General features: G+C 40.5%; 3 protein-coding genes across 7 annotated transcripts in view; 2 read left to right on the forward strand and 1 right to left on the reverse strand.

The window, feature by feature from the left end:
• Nucleotides 1-15,453, reverse strand: part of PLEKHH1 (pleckstrin homology, MyTH4 and FERM domain containing H1) — a 67,166-nt gene extending 51,713 nt beyond the window's left edge. For 3 of the 5 annotated variants that reach the window (XM_072629521.1, XM_072629522.1, XM_072629518.1), the window contains exons 1-3: nucleotides 15,357-15,453; nucleotides 9,836-9,985; nucleotides 7,056-7,232 (exon numbers count right to left, since the gene is read on the reverse strand). In XM_072629521.1, the coding sequence (XP_072485622.1) occupies nucleotides 7,056-7,181 (126 nt within the window). In that variant the 5' untranslated portion in view covers nucleotides 7,182-7,232; nucleotides 9,836-9,985; nucleotides 15,357-15,453. The other 2 variants (XM_072629519.1, XM_072629520.1) reach the window with 2 other exon arrangements.
• Nucleotides 1-20,218, forward strand: part of PIGH (phosphatidylinositol glycan anchor biosynthesis class H) — a 91,300-nt gene that overhangs the window by 65,804 nt on the left and 5,278 nt on the right. The gene's annotated exons all lie outside the window — the stretch shown is intronic.
• Nucleotides 15,364-20,218, forward strand: part of TMEM229B (transmembrane protein 229B) — a 112,794-nt gene continuing 107,939 nt past the window's right edge. The window contains exon 1 of the mRNA XM_072629538.1: nucleotides 15,364-15,443. The gene's annotated coding sequence lies outside the window, so the exon portion shown is untranslated. The remainder of the gene's footprint in view (nucleotides 15,444-20,218) is intronic.

Consider the following 20,218-nt stretch of genomic DNA (forward strand, 5'->3'; position numbering starts at 1 on the left):
GCTATCAGGAGATAACATTAGAAGCTGATATTATGACTATGAGCATTTTAAAAATTAACAATATGAAACAAAATAATTGGGAGGCCTTGAGGTTCCTGGCAAATTTCCCACAAACTCATGAGTTGAAGTAGCTTTGTGATATTCACCTGGAAGCGAATCTGCTAATTCCTATATTCTACTGTAGCTCCAAAAAAATAGAGTATGAGCTACCTATGAGCAAGAATACTTTTGGCGCCTCATCAAATCTGGTGGGATGAACAATTCTTTTTATTCTATAGTTAGAGAAACCAAGACACAGAGCAGGTCCAAAAACCAATGATAGAACCTTGGGTGTAGCTTAGTATTTTCTTCCATCTAGATCAGTAGACAATTAGACAACATGAAGGAGCCAACAGGTGGAATATGTTGTTGGTGAGCAAATTGCCATTTTTGGTTTGTCTACTGAATGTGGTCAGTTGAGACTTAAAGTTAAGCACATAGTTAGCATTATAGGATTTTAGGCTTGTAGGGACCTTAGAGATAAAAAGGAGTTTAACCTCCTCATTTCACAGATATGTAAACAGATCTAGAAAAGATAAAGGACTTGATCCAGGTTATTCAGCAAGTTAGTGGTAGACCAGGATTAAAATGTAGGTTTTCTGATTTCCAGCTCAAGGCTTTTTCTACCATATCACAATTTTTTTCCTATGTCATCTTAAGGCTTTCAAAAGAAATTTTGTTACTTTTTGCTCAGAGGATTGACACAGTTCTCTTCATGCTTACATCAAGGAGTACATATTCCCTTCAGGGAAAAGTGCTGGCCATCTCTGATCTAATCTGTCTTACCCCTACATAAAAGTTCCCAAGGAAAGTGTCCTTAGCTGTCCTGTGGGTTAGGGGGATCCTAGCCAAAAGTGCTATTAGGTTAAGGACAGAAGAGAGGGATCTGCTTTCATCTACTGGGAACCTCTCTTATGAATCAATAAGCAAACTCCCAGCCCAACAGCTGGTTAGTGACATTGTGCCTTTGCCACCAATCTGGCACTTAACTCATGATGCCTCAATACTATATCAGATGACATTGCAAAATAATAGACAGTCATAGGAGGGCAATGAAAGCTCTTCTAAGGTTAGAATGGCAAACTGGAGCCAAGTGAGGGAATTGAGAACATTAGAACAGCAAATGGTGGTGGGAATTGAGAACCCTACTGATTTCATCTTGTGACTCAATTCTGAATCTAGCTCAGTTCTCTTTCTATTCAGTTATGGGTCTAGTACAATTTCTGTTCGGTGAGAAAACTTTATTTAACTGTGGTCATTGTAAGAGGGCTTTGTTGCATTGTTTGAACCTAACCCTGAGTAAGTGGGAAGCTGGACCACCTCTCCCTGTTGCTTAGAGACCCTTAACTAAGGACCTAGGATATACTGACCTAGTCAGATCCAAAGATTGATTCAAGGAGTCTCAAAATGTATATGTCTTATCTGAAAAATGGCCCCACAGTGATTAATCAATTATTATTTCCATGTTCCTTTGTCTGAATACAGACATTTGTGGGGAGTGGGACACTTCTTTTTCTGATTTCAGGGACTTGTATCTATTTGCTCTCTCCCTCCCAACTTGGAAAGTCCCTAATCTTTCCTCCAATTAGAAATCAGACTATGTAATTTTGTATCCTGGTGAATTGTTTTCTTTTAATTAATTGGTCTTATTTGATTAATTGTTTTCAATACATAAAAATCTGTCTCCCCCTGTATTTAGGGTCCCCTGCCAAAGTGAAGAGGCCCGAGTCTTGATTTGTTATGCCATCAACATGAATTATTTAATAAACTTCTGATATGCTCAGAAGCTTGAACCTTTTTCCTCTTACTACATACCACTGTTTTCTATTCTTGCAATATGCTACTGGGTTCCAGAATCATAGCAAAGCACTTCACAGAATTACAGAATTTCAAGGCTAGAAATTCTCAGTGTCCACCCAGTCTAACCAATGCCTCCAAAAGAATCCTATCTACAACATGGTAACCAATAAGTGGTCATTCAATTTCCAACGAGGGAAGAACTCAATACTTACTGAGGGAGTTTATCACTGTATTTGGAGCAAGGAGGTCTTGGTTCAAAATCTAGCTCTGCCCTTTGGCCATCTCTGAAGCTTTGGAAAAGTTATTTATCATTTTTTAAGCCTCAAGTTCCTCATTTGTGAAGTGGAAGTAATACTCTTTGTGTGACCTGCCTCAGTGAGTTGTTGTGATATTCAGGATAATACAAGCAAGGTACTTTGTAAACTGCAATTTGCCATATAAATGTAAGCCTTATTTATACTCTACATAAAAATATTCTATGTACATATGTATATGATCACATATAGGATGTGGAAGGTAAATAATGCAAGCCCTACATTCCTTTTAGGAAAACTGAGGCACAGAGAGGATATCTAAATGGCCTAAATTTTCAGAGTGAGTGAAAATTGAGACAAATAAAGAATTCAGGACTTTGAATAGACAATTGCTCTGCTGCTCAGACATACACCTTACAGCAGGCAAGGTGGTAGTAGCACCAAAGTTTACACTAGGTCTTTCAGAAAGAGGCACAGAAATTGTAGCTCTTTCTGAAAAACGTCATGAATCTATACCAATCACCCTGATTACCATTTTGCCTCAGTTTCCTCATCTGTAAAACGAGCTGGAGAAATAGCAAACTACTCCAGTATCTTTGCCAAGGAAACCCCAAATGGGATCACCAAGAGTTGGATATGTCTGAACAACAACTATGGACATATTCCTTGAGGAGGGGCAGGTTTGTCTGCCATTATAGCTTGGTTCACAGAAGGAAAGGACTAAAGGTAGCAGGAAGCAATGGGGTAGATTTGGAGTGAGAAGACTTGGGTTTAGTCCTGGCTTTGCCACCTATGTGACCTTGGATAAGATACATAACATCTCTGAGGCCTCAATTTCCTAGTATGTAAAGTGGGGTGATGGGTGACTCAGTAGTCTCTAAGATCCCTTATGACTTTATGAATCTATCCTATGATCTGAGTGGCAACAGTAGGGAAACCTATAGCTACAGAGACTAGAAATCTTGGAAATTTGAATAGTTTTCCTCACACAGACCTACTTGCACAAAAAAAAAAAAAATGCAAAAAAAATTTTGCATGTCTTTCACTGCAGGATCTCTTTCACTATCCCTCATATTAATGACATTAATCCTTCATTATCACATTATTAAAACATACAAGTTGCCACTGGAGGAGGATATATGGTAGCCATATTCTTTTTACAATACTTATTTCATCTACCTGCCTTTACTGTTCAGAAATCATGATTATAGATGTAGAAATTGAAAGCACTTGAAAGGTCATGCAGCCCAACCACCACATTTTAGAAATGAGGAAACTGAGGCCCTGAACAGTGAAACCAGAATTGGAACCCAGGAACCTGCCTTTCCAAATTCATTACCACTTTTACTATCATATCCAGGAAAGTACCCTACAGCCAGATGTTCTTAGCTTCCTCTGAGTTTTCTTGGGGGATCCAGAAGAATCTTTGATGGACTCTGAGTGACTCTAATTTAGGTCCTAGTTTAAGCTTGAACATTATTTCCCTGTTATGTGCTGCCTTCCTCCCTCACCCTTAATTTTTTTCTTTCAGAACAAATTACGAGGTATCTCACCTAGGACAGCCATTTGTTTGTGTGACCCGTAAAAAGTTAGAGTAGGACTTTTAAGTTTGGAGATATCATTTAAAGCAGGGGTTTCATTTTTGGGTTATTACAAATGAAATTAGTTACAATGAAAATAAAGATTTAGAGTTGTTGAGTTTTTTTTTTAGTCTCCATTCACAAATCCCTTGAAATTTATCCATAAGACGGGGCCTTCCAATCCCAGGTTAAAAACCTCTGATTCAAAGCATAACAACTAATGTCTCATGTAGTAAATACAAAGATACTTGCTGTTTCATATAGAAAATTAGAAGGTAGTGAACTTTCCTCTTTTGCACAAAGATTTTTTTTATTCCTACTGTGATTTATAAGTGAGAAGTCATTTTAATTCTGAAGACTTATATGCCCTCTTTGGCAAGCCTGAGCAAAGCATTCATTTGTAATCCTATGTATTTGATTTTATAAATTTTAAAACATTCTGAGAAGGGGTCCATAGGCTTCACCAGACAATTAAAGGGTATATTGGATTAAAAAGCATTTAATTCCATCTGCCTTTATTTTTTTTCAGGGGCCTCTCCCTTCCCTATTAGCTGACCTTCTGCTTTATTATTAAAACTCTATTTATTATTAGACTCCTAATTTAGGAGCAGCCTTTGAATTTCAGCAACAAATGGCAAAAAGTACTATAGGATCAAAGATTTAGAGTTTGCTGCATAGCCTGTGTTTGGAGGCCACCAAGTAGTGGCATCTTTACCAACAAGAGCCAATAAAAGCCATGAGAAAGGTTGGGAGCAAGTCTGTATCCTCAAGAGACAAATCAGCAAATGGCATTTATTTAGCTCTTACTATGTGCCTAACATTGTAATAAGTAGCCTGGGGGAATACATGCAAGTAGACACATTCCCTGCCCTTTATGTACTTATTGGCTCCTCATGCCTATAAACTCCTGATTGACACTCAAGGCCTTCCACAATTTCTCTCCTACCTACCTTTCCAACCTTATCATGTTAATCTCCTTCACATACTCTATTTCCAGCTATAACCCCCAATTTCAGAAACCTTTCTTATAGGGGCTATAGTTATTGTTACTGTAGCTTTAATAGCCAATTGGGATGTTTAGGATTTCTCAGTTGGGCTAGCTGGCAATTTTTGAGAAAAGAGAGTTATTAGAGATTTAAAAAGGGAAACTACAGAGAAGACAGAGTAAATAAAAATTTAATTCTTGAAAGAATAATTTTAATTTATTTTGTAAAGAAATATAAGGGTAATTTTATAATGAATGAATGTGAAGAAAAGCTAATTAAAGAGATGACTTAAGAGAAGTGAAGAAGCAGTTTTCCTGTCAAGGCTGGAGAAGAACTAGAGGAGGTAATGAAAAAGAAAATGGCAAGGTCTACTTTCTGCATGGAACTGGTTTAACCTTTATGTTGTGAAACGCATGAAGAGAATCCTTAAGGACTACTTTGAGAGGAGGGATATGTTGAATGAACTGAAGAGAGGAACTAGGTTTCCAGAATGAGAAGTTACCTACAGTTATAGTGATGACCCTGGCTGGGATCTGTCTCATGATTAAAATATTGTTGGGATAAGGATAGGACTAGACCTGTGATTTCATTCGTGTTAGGAATTCTCAGGTGAGAAAATGCTCTCAACCAATACAAGTCAGCAACCTCTCTAAAGTTTATTGTCTTCAAAATATTTTTTAGTAATTATTTTTGTCTTTGTGTTGTTACTGATTACACTGTTAATAAGTTGTATGGCCATTAATATTAAGCTATAAAAGACTAGGAGTTTTGACATACATAAAGATAGGAGCAACTGTTTATGGGAAAAACAGTTTCTTCAGTTTATTAAATAAACAATATTATTATATAAATTATTTATACGTAATCACTTATAAATAATTATTATAAATAAATACTAATATACTAATAATACTATTATAATACTAAATAAATACTAACAAATATAAATAAATACTGGGGTGAGGACTCCAAACTGATTAATGAGGAAATTTTAAATATACCCCCTGGAACACCTTAAACCTCAGGATACTGAGTTTAAATATGAGAATGAGGCATGGTGAGGACCTAGAAATGTTGTAGGCCCCAGATCACTTTGCTACAGAGCTACACTGGAAGATCTCCATTTCATCACCTCTCTTTGGAATGTTCTAGATGTTCCCAGTCCCAGCCTGTTAGAGACCTTCCTCCCTTTATTCAAAGCCCAACTCAGATATCAATTTCCCCATGAAACCTTCTCTGACTCTACCAGGTAAGAGTGATCTCTCCCTCCTCAAATCTGTCATAGGATTTTACCTGAATCCTTTATTTATCTTTTTCTTACTTTCTTTTATTCCCAACCCCTGGAGTTCTTGTTTTGGGGGGGGGGGGCTGGATGTGTATGTGGGGGCAGAGGATCCAGATCTGTAAAATATATGTCTACTTATCACTTTTTGAATAAATAAAACATTTATACAGTGTTTTAAGTTTGCAAAACACTTGTCCATATGGGAAGGGAAGGAAATAGCACCTTTTATGTGCCAGGTATTGTGCTAAGTGCTTTTCCCCCCAAAACAAATATTATCTCATTTGATCCTCACAACAACCCTTTGAGGTAGATTATTATCCCTATTTTACAGTTGAGGAAACTGAGGCAAACGGAATTGAAGTAACTTGCCCAGGGTCACATAGTGTGTCAGGATCCAAGAGCAGATCAGAACTTAGGTCTTCCTAACTGTAGGCCCTCATTCACTGTGTCACCAGCTGTTTCTACCCTGTATTATCTCTTAGGAGTACAGAGCAGACAGTTAGAAGCAGGTGCCTTGAATGGTAGAAAATGGGCCTCTCTACTCCTTTCTATCCCACACTGGATAGAAAGTCACTCCTCCCCACTGCATTGAGGTAGTGGGTTCCCCTTCACTGGGGACCTTCAAGTAGAGTCTGAATGACCACATAAGGCATGTTGTAGTGGGAATTTCTTCAGGTATGAGTTGGGAGAGATAGTTGCAGCGATAGATCCCTTCTGACTCTAAAATTCTGTTGTTTGGGGAAGTCTGTGCCCACAACAAGGGGACAGTCATTGTTGCCTGGAACAAGGAGAGGCCAAGGAAGAGAAGGGGCACTGGGGATGAAATGCCCAGATACATTCATGCCAGATGAGGAAGCAGAATGGCTAAACACAGGAAATTGCTTTGACATTTGCACTTTTTATTCATAATCCTTGTTTGTTTGGCTCTGCATAGTCAGAAAAATCCTCTTATTAAATTTATGTCTTCCTCAGCTCTCTCTAGTCCCCTCCCAGCCTGTCCCCTCCATTGTAGGGAACTGGACTCATTTTTCTCTTGGCCATAGGGACAGGTACTTCCTAGCAAACAACGTGTTGATCTGATTGGTCAGTTCTGTGGCCCTCCATGACTCACCTTGTCAGCCAATAGCTTCCGAATCTTGCTGGCCTGAAGACGGAACTGAAAGAGCTGGGTCTCCAGGGCAAGGCAACGTTTCTGCCAGTTCACACATGTCCCATTCTCCACCCCAGTCTCCGACATGGTGAATGATACACTCCTATCTTCTGCAATGAGAGGAGATACCAAGGAACCCTGGAAACCAGGACACAGAAAAGAAAGTGAGGGTAAAGCTTAAAGAAACTTGGAAGAGACTCAGGCAAAAGAAAAGGTGGTGAGAGAAGAGGAGACTAGAGAAAAATCTATTAGGCTTATAAAATCATTCTCAGTCCCACCTCCCATTATGATAGCTAACTATGGCCCAAGAAATCAAAACTCAGTCAACAAGCACCTACTATGTGCAAAGTGCTGGGAATGCAAAGAAAGACAAAAAAACCCACCCAGTCACCCTCAAGGAGGTAACATTCTAATAGGGAAGATAATATACAAATAACCATGACAGTGCATATGGAAAATAATCTCAGAGGGAAGGTACTGGAGTTAAGGGAGAGGAGAGGGAGAGATGGGGAACAAGGGAAGATCTCCTTCAGAAAAATTACAACAGCAAAAGACTTGAATGACTCCAGAACTCTGATCAATGTAGTGATTAATGGTGACTTCAGAGGACTGACAGTGAAGGATGCCTGTCAGCAGTAGGCTTATAGCTTTTTGAGTGAGGCATACATTTTTCAGACATGGTCAATATATTGATTTGTTTTACTTTAACTGTATTAATTTGGTTTAAGGGAGAGTTCAATTGTGGGAGAAAGTCACTGGAAGGGACTGTGGTGTAAAAAAAAACCCCCAACAAAACTTGAAAAAAAAAGAATTAAAAGTTAAATGTGACAGAATTTTAGCAAAATGATAAGTTTCAGATGGAGAGTCAGATTAAAGGAAGAAGTGGCCTCTTTCCTTCATGAAAGAGTTTTACTTCTTCCCATAGGCAGTCAGCTAACTTCATCCCATTTCCATAAACAGATTCTGCTTTTCTCCGCTAGGCAAGGAAACAGGCCAAGGAGATGCTAGATACTCTGATGCAGCGTCTGGAGATATAGGAATGCTAACAAATCCATTAGCAGTTCTGAGTCTGTTAAGGGCCCAGGGCTCACATTTCTATAATGTTTTAAGATTTACAAAAAATTTTCCTCCTTTCTGGGATTTATCTAAATTTCTCTGGGTCATAGAAATTTGTAGGCAAGGTATAATAACAACAGTTATGATCATATTTATATAGTGGTTTGAGGTTTGTAAAACCCTTAACATACGCTAACTCATAGCATACAACAGTCTTGGGAGAAGGGTACTTTTATTATCCCCATTTTACTGTTGAGGAGACTGAAGTTAAATGATTAGGCACACAGCTTATGGTCACATAAGTATTTGAGACAGGATTTGAACTCAGATCTTCCTGACTCCAAGTCTCAGGCTCTGTCCATCTCAGAAAAGCCTGGGTTCAGGTGAGAGAATGAGGAAGAATATCAGGACAGATGAGAGGAACTTTAAGAAGTAAAGAGGGATGCCAGGGGGATGGAGGATGGGAGCACTAGAGGTTCTATCCATCACTGGGGCTTGAGTATCTCTCTTCCTGTTGCTAATAGCTGCTTGGCCTGGGGAAAACTAGCTTCCATGTGCCCTGTTGCTCAGGTGGTACCGTGATGGGTCAGTGAGTTTCTAAGGGTTTGGTTATGGATCCATCACCAATTTTACAACACTGTAGAAATGCCCTTTTCCTCCTTTGGCCTCAGCTTTGGGAATAATTTGATTATTATTATTTTGGAATAGCAAATCAAAGGCAAATAAGATCTTCTACATGGTGCTTTAGAATGTCATTATAGAAAAGTCTTGGTACTATACATAGATAGGACTACACAGAAAGGACTCAGAAGTCACCTAGTCCAACCTGGAGACAGATGGAGTAATCCTTCCACTGCTAATGCAGTTTAATAACTGCCTCCAAAACCATAAAGTACAAATGGCTTGGGCTTGTTCTTGAGTTTTGTTTTGGGCTTTTTTTTTCTTTTGGACTGGCCCTATGATATATAGTATGGAGAACTCCTGGTATGGAAACTCCTTTTACTAATACAGATCAGTATCTGCTTTGTGACTTTTCTTTATAAAGTTGCCTGGGACACTAAAAGGTTAATCTACTAGCCCAGTATCTCACAAAATTAAATGTTCTTTGTGACTTTCCTTTCTCAAGAGTAGCCTGGGGCACCAAAGCTCAATAGCTCCTGGGGGTGTGTCAGAGGAGATTTGCACATAGTCTTCCCGATTAGGGGAGGAGGGTGGGTAGGCAGCTCACAATTAGCCATGCCAGGCAGCCTCTCACAATTGTTATTATAATTATTAAACTATTGGCATCTGGCGCCTGATCCTTTAGGGTTTGAACTCACAGAGAATGCAAGAAGAAGGATCAGGCCCCAGCAAAGCCACTTGCATCACCCCCAAACAATCTCAACATTGTGACTTCATAGCAATCTCTACCTTGAAGGACTGGGACTGACTAGGACCAACTGGAATGGGCAGGGTGACAAGAGACACAAACAAAACATCACTTTCTCTGAACTGGAATCAGAGCTGAGGAGACAAAACAGAATCTCTCAGGGAATCCAGCGTGGCTACAAAACTTTATTGATTTTTTTCTTCCCCTTTGTTTACTTAGTTTTCCTTGCATACAAACAAAGAGATAGAATCTTAGAGGTCATTTGTTTCAAAACTCTGAATATTTTATTGAAGCCTAGAGAAGTGCGGTGACTTACCTGAAGTTACACAGCAACTGTCAGAAACAGGACCGAGAACCTGAATTCCTGACTCTCAACTCAGTATTTTTTCCCAACTATGGCACACACAGCTAAGAATGACCTCTAAAAGTAGCCATCCCCAAACAAGAGTCATTGTTTTTGAGTCATCTATAAGAGAGAAAGGGAAAGAGGAGAAGGGAGAGGGAGAGAGAGAGTGCTTAGCTAACTGGAATTACTCTTTATCACTTGTCAGTTTCACTTTGTAAATTTCAAGAGAATGGTGAAGATTACACAAAACCATCAAAATACTGGGTAACTCTTGGAACCAAATTCCCCAACATACTGTCGTTCTAGGAAAGATGTTTGGACATACACCCAGACATCATGGGGTGCTTTTCTCTACCAAATATCTTCATGACGTCTTTGCTCTGCCCCAGATCCGGTAGCCCAGTTAATCCTTTTCTGCTTAGAGGAACAGTAGAGACCATTCCTGAGGGCGCCAAGGCTTGCCAAGGCATGTGGTGTGAATGGAAGGTTTTTAAAACAGATTATAAGTGAGTCAAGCTGCCTGCCACTGAATCCCTGAGGCTCTTCCAACAGAAGTGAGTGGGATGGATGAATAACAACTGTGAGGCAGGGGGTCTAGGAAGTGACAGGAAAGTTCAGCTTCATCAGTTGAGTCACCTTGCACTAACACCTTTCCATTGATACCCTGGCAGAGGCTTATTTGCAAGAACCAGTCAACAAGTAATGCTTTTTGATTTTTGTAATGTTTTTAGCTCTATTTTTATATCTGTAAAATGTAGAGGCTATGCTAAGAAATGCTTAAAGTCCTTTCCTTCTCCAAATCCAGTCATCTTGTTTAATCCACATGCCACCCCTAGGCAAAGAAGGTCTTGTTATTCCCAGACAAGCTGACCAAGGCACAGAGAGAACAGGTAGTTGGTCACACAGCTCGGCAGTGGCAGAGTTGGAGCCTTGAATCAAGGTCTTCAGATGACCCCACATTTTGTTCTTTCCATTAAAGCACTTTGCTGCTCCAGCAGTGGGAGGCCATCCTACATTACTTGAAGTCTACTGGCTCGCATGATTCCTCTAAAGTACATGATACTAAAACTAAAATACCTGCTCATTTCTTTTATTTATTTAATACTTTACTTTCTCCCCAATTATATGTAAAAACAATTTAAACATTCCTCTTTTCACATTCTGAATTACCTGCTATTTCTAAATAGCATCTAAATTCTAAATTAGACTCAAAGCACTTTTTAGGCTTTCTCATTCCGGTGTAAATCATCCCTATGATGCAGATAAGGAACAAAGAAAATTCTTCTGGTTTTATAGATGAAGAAAATGGAACGTTGCAAAGAAAGCTGAGCTGCTGGGTGTGAGAGAGAGGGGGAATTCAGTTCTTCTGATTCTCAGTTCAATCCTCTCATGGCAGTGATATACAGATAAAAACCAGAGAGACCTGCTTTGGAGTACCTTGAGATCTGAAATCCCAGAAGGGGATAACTAGGCCTTTTATGACAATTCCAAGGTCAATTTTCAGATAGGGAGTGAGGGAAAAGGAGATTATCTCAAAAATATGGGGTCTTTGGCCCATTCCAGGTAGGATATAGAATTAACTTCCGATCCATTTTTACAAACTTTTGGGAATACATAAGCTGAGGATCTTCTCCTTTTTTTTCCTCCAGAGAGAGAACAATTAATATACCCTGAGAAAACTAGATGTGAGATTTGAATCTCAGGCCCTCTGACTCCAGGAGCAACTATAAGTAATCTCAGGCAACTGTAAGTTCTTAAACCAGCTCCCAGAACCATAAATTTGGGTACCATCTAATCCAACTACCTTATTTTACAGGGGAAACTGAGTCCTAGGGAGGTTGGGTGACTTGCCTAAGGTCACAGAGGAATATGTCAGAGTCAGAATTTGAATCTAGTTGTTCTTTTTCCATATGTAGGGTTCTTTCCATCATGCCAACATCTCACCAATTTTATGGACTTGGAACTTTAGAGTCATTGTATTGGACTCCATTATGGACAGTTTTTAGGTAGTCTTTCTCTCAGAAAACTTACCACTATCACTATCTGCTCATCCACTCAATGCAAGGGCCACTTCTGTCTCTGTTTCTTAAATTATGGTACCATCCTTAAATGTAGTTGTCCTCAATATCATTATCCAAAACATGAACTGCACTTGATTCACATCTTCCAGTTTTGGAGAAAGAAAGTGAATATTGCTGTATCCTACTAGGGTTGTTGCCATTTAGTCAAGTCTGACTCCTCACGATCCTATTTGGAGTTTTCTTGGCAAATATACTAGAGTGGTTTGCCATCTCCTTCTCCAGTTCATTTTACAGATGAGAAAACTGAGGCATACAGAGTCAAGGGACATGCCCAGGGTCACACCACTAGCAAAGTGTCTGAGGCCAGGTATGAACTCAAGTCTTCCTGCACTCTATACACTGTGCCACCTAGCTGCCCTTTACAATCCAGTAGTGATAATAGTAGTACTAATAATGATTCACACTTCTATAGCATTTTAAGGTTTGCAAAACACCTTCCTCACAATAACTGTCAATTAAGCTGTCTTAGTACTTCCAACAGATAACAGAGATGGAAACTTACGTCTCACACTGGCGATTGTGACATGTCTAAAATCATAAAGCTAGTATGTTCAGTCACTTCATTTTGAAGATGAGGAAAATGAGGTTCAGAGAGCTTTACTGGTTCCTGGGAGTCATAGGATCTGAGTTCAAATTCCACATTTAATGCTTACAAGTTTCATGACCTTGGGTGGATCATTTATCTCCCTGGGTATCAGTTTTCTTCTCTGTAAAAGGAAGGGGTTGGATGACCACTGAGGTCTCTTCTAGCTCTGTATCTAGGATCTTAGGAATTGAATCATTCCCTTTATGAATTGAATAGGAAGTGACTGTGCTAGGATTTGAATCCAGGTATCCAGCCTTCAAGTCTGGGCACATGGAATAAGCACAGGTGACAAACAAGAGAATGATTTAAACACAGTATAAATCAATGTAGTATTCTCAACCTACTTAAATGCTGAGAGGACATAGGGTAAATAAAAGGATCATAACCAGATAAATTGGGAAGGGCTTTTGGAGGAGGTAGGTCTTGAACTATGTTGAAGGGTGGCAGGGAAACCATGGTCCCAACAGTGGATAAAATGTTGGATTTACAGCCTCAGTTTCTTCATCTGTTAAAAAAAAGAAAAAGGAGGGCATTGTACAAATGGCTTCTAAGGTCCTTTCCAGATAGGCAGCTTGGTGGTTCAGTGGATAAAGTATAGGACCTGGAGTCAACAAGACAGCAGCTGAGATACTGTCTCACACTCTTACTAGCTGTGTGATCCTGGTCAAGGATTTAAACTCTTTCCTCTGTTTCCTCATCCTAGATGGCCTATAAATTCTCTTCCAGCTCTAAATCTATGATTCTATGATTACTTAGTGGGCCCAGATAATGGTCCACCTGCCACAACCTCTAACTGCCTTCCCAGCTGGGCACAACCAAGAAAAAGGCCCTGCCATCTTATGAACAGTTTAAAATTTGATTCTGGTCTCAGACACTTTTCTAGTTGTGTGACCCTGGTCAAGTGACTTCACCTGTTTGCCTCAGTTTCTTCATCTGTAAAATGGGGATAATAATAGCACCCACCCCCCAGGGTTGTTGTGAGGATCAAGTGAGATAATAATTGTAAATTGCTTAGCACAATGCCTGACACATAGTAAATGTTATATAAATGTTAGCTATTTATTAGTATTATTCTCTCCAGGTCTCAAGAAGCGAACAGTCTAGTAGGAAAATAAACACACAGTAGCAGAATCTAGAAGATAAACACAAAGAGGTAAAGGAAATATGTTCCTGGGGAAAGTACTATGGGGTCTGAGTGTGGAAGTTGGTGTCCTGTTTCCACAAAGGAATTAAGGCTGTCTCACAGACTGGTGATTCTTGGAGGAGGACAAGAAAAATTCTCTGCCATAGTCACAGGATAATAGATTTAGATCTGGCATGATAACAATAGCTAACATTTACATAGTGCTCTAAGCTTTGCAAAGCACTTCATAGATGTTCCGTCATTTGGATCCTCACAAAAACCAGATGAAGTAGGTACCAATATCTCCTTAAACAGAAGAAGAAACAGAGGCAGAGAAAGGTTAAGTGACTTGCCTCAGGTCACACAGCTAAGTGTCCCAGGCAGAATTTGAACTGAGGTTCTTCCTGACTTCCAGGTCCCCGAAGAATCTATTGTACCACCTAATTGCTAAGGGAAGAGGACCTTAGAGCCCACCTTGTCTAATGATTTTTTTTAGATGAGGAAACTGAGGCTCACAGATTTTAATTAACTTGTCCCAAATCACACAGAGAATCCTTATTCAGGCTAAGGCTGAATTTGAACCCAAGACCTGTCATTCCAAATCCAGTAGCATGCTTCCATGGGACCATTCTTCCTCATCCAGAAAATTAGACACCAGGTGCACCTCTTAATTCTAGTGCCTGTCTTTCCCTCCTTTTTGTATTCCCAGTACTTAGCTCAGTGGCTGGTACATAGTAGGTGCTTAATCAATCTTTATTAATTGATTGGGGAAGAGTCCCTTTTTTTTTTCCCCAATAACTCAACTGGGTCAGAATTATCACTGAGAAAATAGAGTCAAATTCTCCACCAAAGCAGACATCTTTCTAACTTTCCCATTGGAGAGCAGTCACCAGAACTCACACCAAAACAAGGCTAGAAAGAATCTATTCTGCAAACAGTTTTATTCTGGAATTTTGTAGGACAGAGAGACGTCTGATCAGAGGAAAACTGTGCCAGAAGTTGCTCTCATGAAACCCACCTGAATTCTGTGAGCACCTGAAAAGCGAAGTCACTGGAGAGGGGCGACTGGGATGGGGGTCTACTCCGCCTGTGTCGGTCCCTCACGGTGAACTCTTTCTATTCTTTACTGGACCTAACCAGAATCAAAGCTGAATCTCCCCACCTATCAGGTTCCCGAATCACTCTATTGTCCAACCTGTTTTCCCATATGCTTGATTGGTTCCTGCTTTCCTGGGAGAAACACCAAAGTAACAGGTTTACCACCTAGGATTGTGTGGGAGTCGGGGTGGGGGATGGTAGTTGGCAAAAAGGGCAGGAGTAGGGGTGGGGGAAGGGTCCACAGGCTGGAAAGAAAAGAGGGCTACGCCGTAGGAGTCTGCATGCCTGAGGCGCTCTTTCCTCCGAGAAGTCGGATAGAGGGAATTCCAAAGTCAAGTTTCTTCCCCCCCCCCACCCCAATCCATCAAAAAAAGCACCAAACCCCTATTCACTTTCGGAAACCCAACGAAGCTCCTAGATATACTCCCAAGGAGGGGAGGAGCCAGATTTCAGGTGGGAGACACCTGCTCAGGTGTCGGATCACCTGCGTGGCTAAAGGGGTGCCCATCCCTTCCCCTGATCCGTCGGTCGTGTACCACCCGCACCCAGGCAGTGATTCTCCCGGGCCCCTAGAGGTTAAGAAGAGGGTGTAGGCGAGCTTACCCGCTCTCTTCCTTCAGGAAATTTTCGGGTTTCAGAGAAGCAGCCAGACCAGAGGATCTGCCTTGGAGCCAGGCTGCTGCTGACCGGGTAGGTGGTACCAGACTGGTCGCGCTCATACACTTCATGCACCCTCCTCTACTTCTGCTCTTTTCTCCAGTCGGTGGTGAGGTGGGGACCCTGCAGTGTGGCAGTGAAATAAATGGCAGGGAGAGTGTTACCCCAGGACTAAGTTCACAATGGCAAAAAGTGTCTTTATTCTCCATTCAACACTTTCCCATTCTCTGTCTCCTCCCCCTCAGCTTCTCTTGCTCCCTCTCTCCTCTTAAACCCCCTCCCATTCCTTAAAGGGAGAGAGCTGTTGGCCAGCCCTCCGAAAGAAGCACAGGAAGTGATCTCAGCAAACACCAGCCTTTTAACTCTTTGTACCACTAGGAATGTGAGGGACAGGGTTGAGGGACTAGGTAGAGACCATGACAAAAAGTAACGGGAGAGTGGGTGGATGACTCCCTGGTTGAAACTTGGGAAGCACTACCTCAAACTGCATGGCATCCTGAGGAACCCTCAGTGGGTTTTCTTTGCTCTCAGTGGGTCATTACCCATGGAGGATGAGAGACAGGGCTAGCCCGCTTTGGGAAGCAATTTAACATTTATCTGTTGTTCTATAGGATGGTCACCTTCATTTTTTGCACTTTGGGTCAGGGAGAGGGGGAGTAGTAATATCCCCATATATCTGGAAACCCAACCTTCTAGACTGCCTTCTAGGCGAATATAAAATTTAAATCTAGAAGAGACCTTAAAGGTAATCTAATCTGTCTCTATATTTTATAATGAATCATGTATTAATAATTAACTCAATAATTAAGTAAATCAATAATTTTAATAATTATGATCGTTATTATGGCAATCGTAACTTAAGGATCCAGTGGATAGAGATTCTGCCTCTGAATCAGAAAGATTTAGTTTCAAGTTCAGACTCTTCACACATTCTAGCTTTTTTATAGTGGGTAAATCACTTGATTTCTTAGCATAGGAGGCAACTTTCTAATTGTAGAACAGCTGTCAACCAGATACTAAAGAAATCATAGGTTTTTTGGGTTTTTTTTTAAAGAATTACATATGGGGTCAGGGAGGAGCATATGGGAGAATTATATCTATGAAGATTTCACCATGGAGCAATGTATGGGTACTCCAAGGAAATATGTGAAGGGCTTGTACTTTGAGATGGTGAAGAAACTCCCCTATTGGCCACTAAATAGGAAATGCTGCTGAGTCAGTAGACCTTTAAAAGGGAGTAGCCCACACTGCCACTCTCTTCTCTTCCCATGTGCAGATCATATCAAGACTTTTCAAGCCTATGCCTGGGAAAGTGAGGGAGCAGTGCCACAGGGCTGGTGTCCTTCTCCCATCTTGAGAGGAATTGCAAATTTTGAGCACATCAGAGCACATTTGTGAGTTTAGGGGAACTTGGACCTTAGGTCTCCAGCTGCCTCTTTTTAAAAATTTCTTTACTGAGTATAGGTGACCAAACACCTATCCTTAGCTGGACATCTGTTGTCTTGGAAGCAACCTTATGAGTTTGAGAGGTTGAAGATTCTGGATCATATTATGAAGACCATGAAGGACAGGACAAGAAGCTACTAGAATTAGTGGAAAACTGAGTCACTTGGTTGGGGCTGACCAGTGGCAAGGGGAAGTTTCTGCTCGGTAGAGGATGACCTCCCAAAGGGGGAGAAGCTCAGTGCCCAGAGAGAATCACTTAGAAAGTGAGGAGTTGAGGGAAATGTAAACCACCTATTCAGTATCTCTACAACCTGCTTCATATTCTGATGTGTGTTTCAACCTTCCTAGAGCAGTAGCTATAAGTTAATATAACCTACAAGTATCCGATTATAAGTCTCTGTCAGTACACACTTGTGAATCTTTTGATTTATCATTTCTTTTGTGTAGAAGAAATAAATAGTTGCCCCATTCCTGATTCACATTATATGTTCCTTGCCACTTTATATTTTATATTATAATATATTTTATATTATTGTAATTATTATCTATATTTGTATTATTTTACATTTATATTTTATAGATGAGCCAAATTTAGGCTTTAAGTTTTTCATGGGGCTCCAGAATGTGGCCAGAGTGTGGTGGGAAAAGTAACCTCACCTATAACTAAAACAAGTGCTTAGGTTCAGAGATGAGAAAGGCTCATTAATAATAACTAGTATTTACATAGCACTTACTGTTATATGCCAGGTTTCACATAGTGAAGCACTTTACAAATGTTATCTCATTTGATCCTCACAACAACTCTGGGAGACAGGTACTATTACTATCCCCATTTTATAGATGAGGAGCCTGAGACAAACAGAGGTTATGTGATTTGTCCAGGGATTGAAACTGGATTTGAACTCAAATCTTTCTGATCCCCTACCCAGTGCTCTATCCACTGCATCACCTAGCTATCTTATTCGTGAAGAGGAAAAAGGTATAGCACCCCCAGCCACTGGGGCCTATAGCAAGTTTTGTTTTTTGGTTTTTTTTTTTACATACAAATGGGGAAAGTGGAATTCAGAGAAGTGAAATAATTTGCCCAAGGTCACACAGTGCCAGGATTGAAACCCACATCTGACTCTACCTCCAGTGTACTTTGTCTCCTAGTTAGCTTTGTAGAGGTCTCAGGATGATAGCCTTGGGGCTGCAAGAGAACTCAGAGGGTGGTTCATTCTCTCATTTTACAGATGAGTGAAACTCAAGTGTCTTGCCCACCATCATGGTCCTCTGACTCTAGATCCAGCATTCATTCTTCAACACTCTCCAGCACAACCCTACATGAGAACATGAAGCAGGCACTGGAAGTCATTCGTTCAGGCAACAATGGAAGTTTCCCTAGTTGTTAGGCTCCCCTGCTCCTCAAATTCTAGGTTTACTTCTTTATATCCCTGACAAAAATATAAGCTCCTTGAGAGCAAGGAGAGTCTTTCACTGTTGTCTTTGTAAACCCTACATATGGCTTCTGCATAATAGGTGCTTAATAGGCAGTTGTTTAATTTAATTGACTTTATTAAGTGCCTAAAATCTGAATCATTTCTTATGTTCTACTATGCACATGACATTTTTTCTTCTTAACTTTGTATTTAAGTTTCAATATTTAAATTTGTGATATGTTTTTGTTTCTTTTCTCTATTCTGTATTTGTGTTCTGGCATTTGAGTCTAAAACAACGTTTAAAAAAAAGAAAAAAAGCAGTGCTCTTTCCTCTATAACATATTGTCTTCCAATGAACTATTTTGGAGAGTAGTGAATTCCTTGTCTTCAAAGACCTTCAAACAGATGCTTATCAGGGAGGCTGTGGGGAAAATACAGCCTACTAATAACATTGAGATCATATGACTGCTGAAGCTTTTTTTTCAATTTGAAGATTTTCTATATTGTGCAAAAGAGATAGAGCCCCAATATAACTGAGAAGCAGAAGGGAACTAAGATGTTGGGAGAAAATCTTTTGCCAGCTGCTTCTCATGCCCAGTGCATTCTTACCTCAATGTAAAAACTCATGCTTTTTGTCAGAATACAGATTTCTTGGGCAGTTCTCAGAAGCACTGTTCACCTTACTGAAAAAAATCCACCCTGCCCCATACTCCCCCACATACCCTTCCCTTCCTAGGGCATCTTTTAAAAGAGTGTGCTCTACAGACAAGTCTTGATTAGAGAAACTAAGAGAAGAATAGGTTCTTTCCCCTCCTCCTTCCCCAGAGTAGAGCAAGTGACTCAAAGACTGGAATCCTGGCAGTTTATTGACAGGTTAGTGTTAATCATTCTTTCCAGTGGCTGAGGTAATTAATAACCTAGCCATAGGAAACAGAGAGTGGGTCAGGAATGGAAATATAGAGTGCAGAGCAATCCCATTTTTGTGCTAGGGGTTATTCCAGCAAATCTAGGCCAATGCCTAAGCCCTCTGCCCTACCCCAGCTTCTCAACCCTAGCAGCCTTTCAAAGGTCCTGATCCCTTATCTGGTTCTCTGTCTGTCTGCCACCTTTCTGATCTCATCTTCCCTCCCCCATTCTTACGGAGTTGCTGTGCTCCCATGAAGCATGACTCCAGGGACATTCCTCAGCCACTGAGCATAAAGCCTTAGAAAGAAGGAGACCCTGTTCACTCCTGGGCTCTAGTCACCGAAGATTTAACCCTTCTGATGCTGGGATTTCTATTTTCCTATTTTTCTGAACTCTTTTAGGCTACATAACCCTAGGCATAATTTCTCAGGGCCCCACAAAGCCTCTAAGTTGCAAAGCAGATGCTTTTCTCTGTGGGCAGAGGGAGTTTCCACATCAGAAGTTTCTAAACCCAGTGAAATCACAGATATAGAAAAAAAATTAACCGTCAGCTTTTGGAATTGTGGGAAGTCATTACATGCTGTGATCTAAGGTCAGAGTGAAAGGTGATAGGGATGGATATAGAAATTCATGGTGAAATCCAACCTGTGAGGAAGCCCTTAAAATGACCCAGCTCTTGATGCTCTGGGTGACCTTGGATAAGCTAATTCCTTGTTTTATGCCTCAATTTGTCCTGTCGAACTGCCATGTTGATTTCTGCTCTGGAGCCATATGGGACAGTGCAGATGGTTACTGATGGGGTGAGAGTAGAGAGTGGTATGACTTATGGAGGTATAGAGTAAGAAGCAAAAAGAAACTTTAGGACTCAAATGTTGGGTTGGGGTTGGGGCAGAAAAGACCATTCAAGACTGCTACTTCAGAAAAAGCTCCAGACAGGTTTCATTTTCTTATAATTTCTTCCATGATCTTGCCAAGTTATGCGAGTCTTGTCTCCATATTCTTTCCTTCACTTACCTAAGCCCTCGAACCATGTTCTGG

Source organism: Notamacropus eugenii, chromosome 1 (assembly GCF_028372415.1).
Source record: "Notamacropus eugenii isolate mMacEug1 chromosome 1, mMacEug1.pri_v2, whole genome shotgun sequence".
NCBI lineage: Eukaryota > Metazoa > Chordata > Mammalia > Diprotodontia > Macropodidae > Notamacropus > Notamacropus eugenii.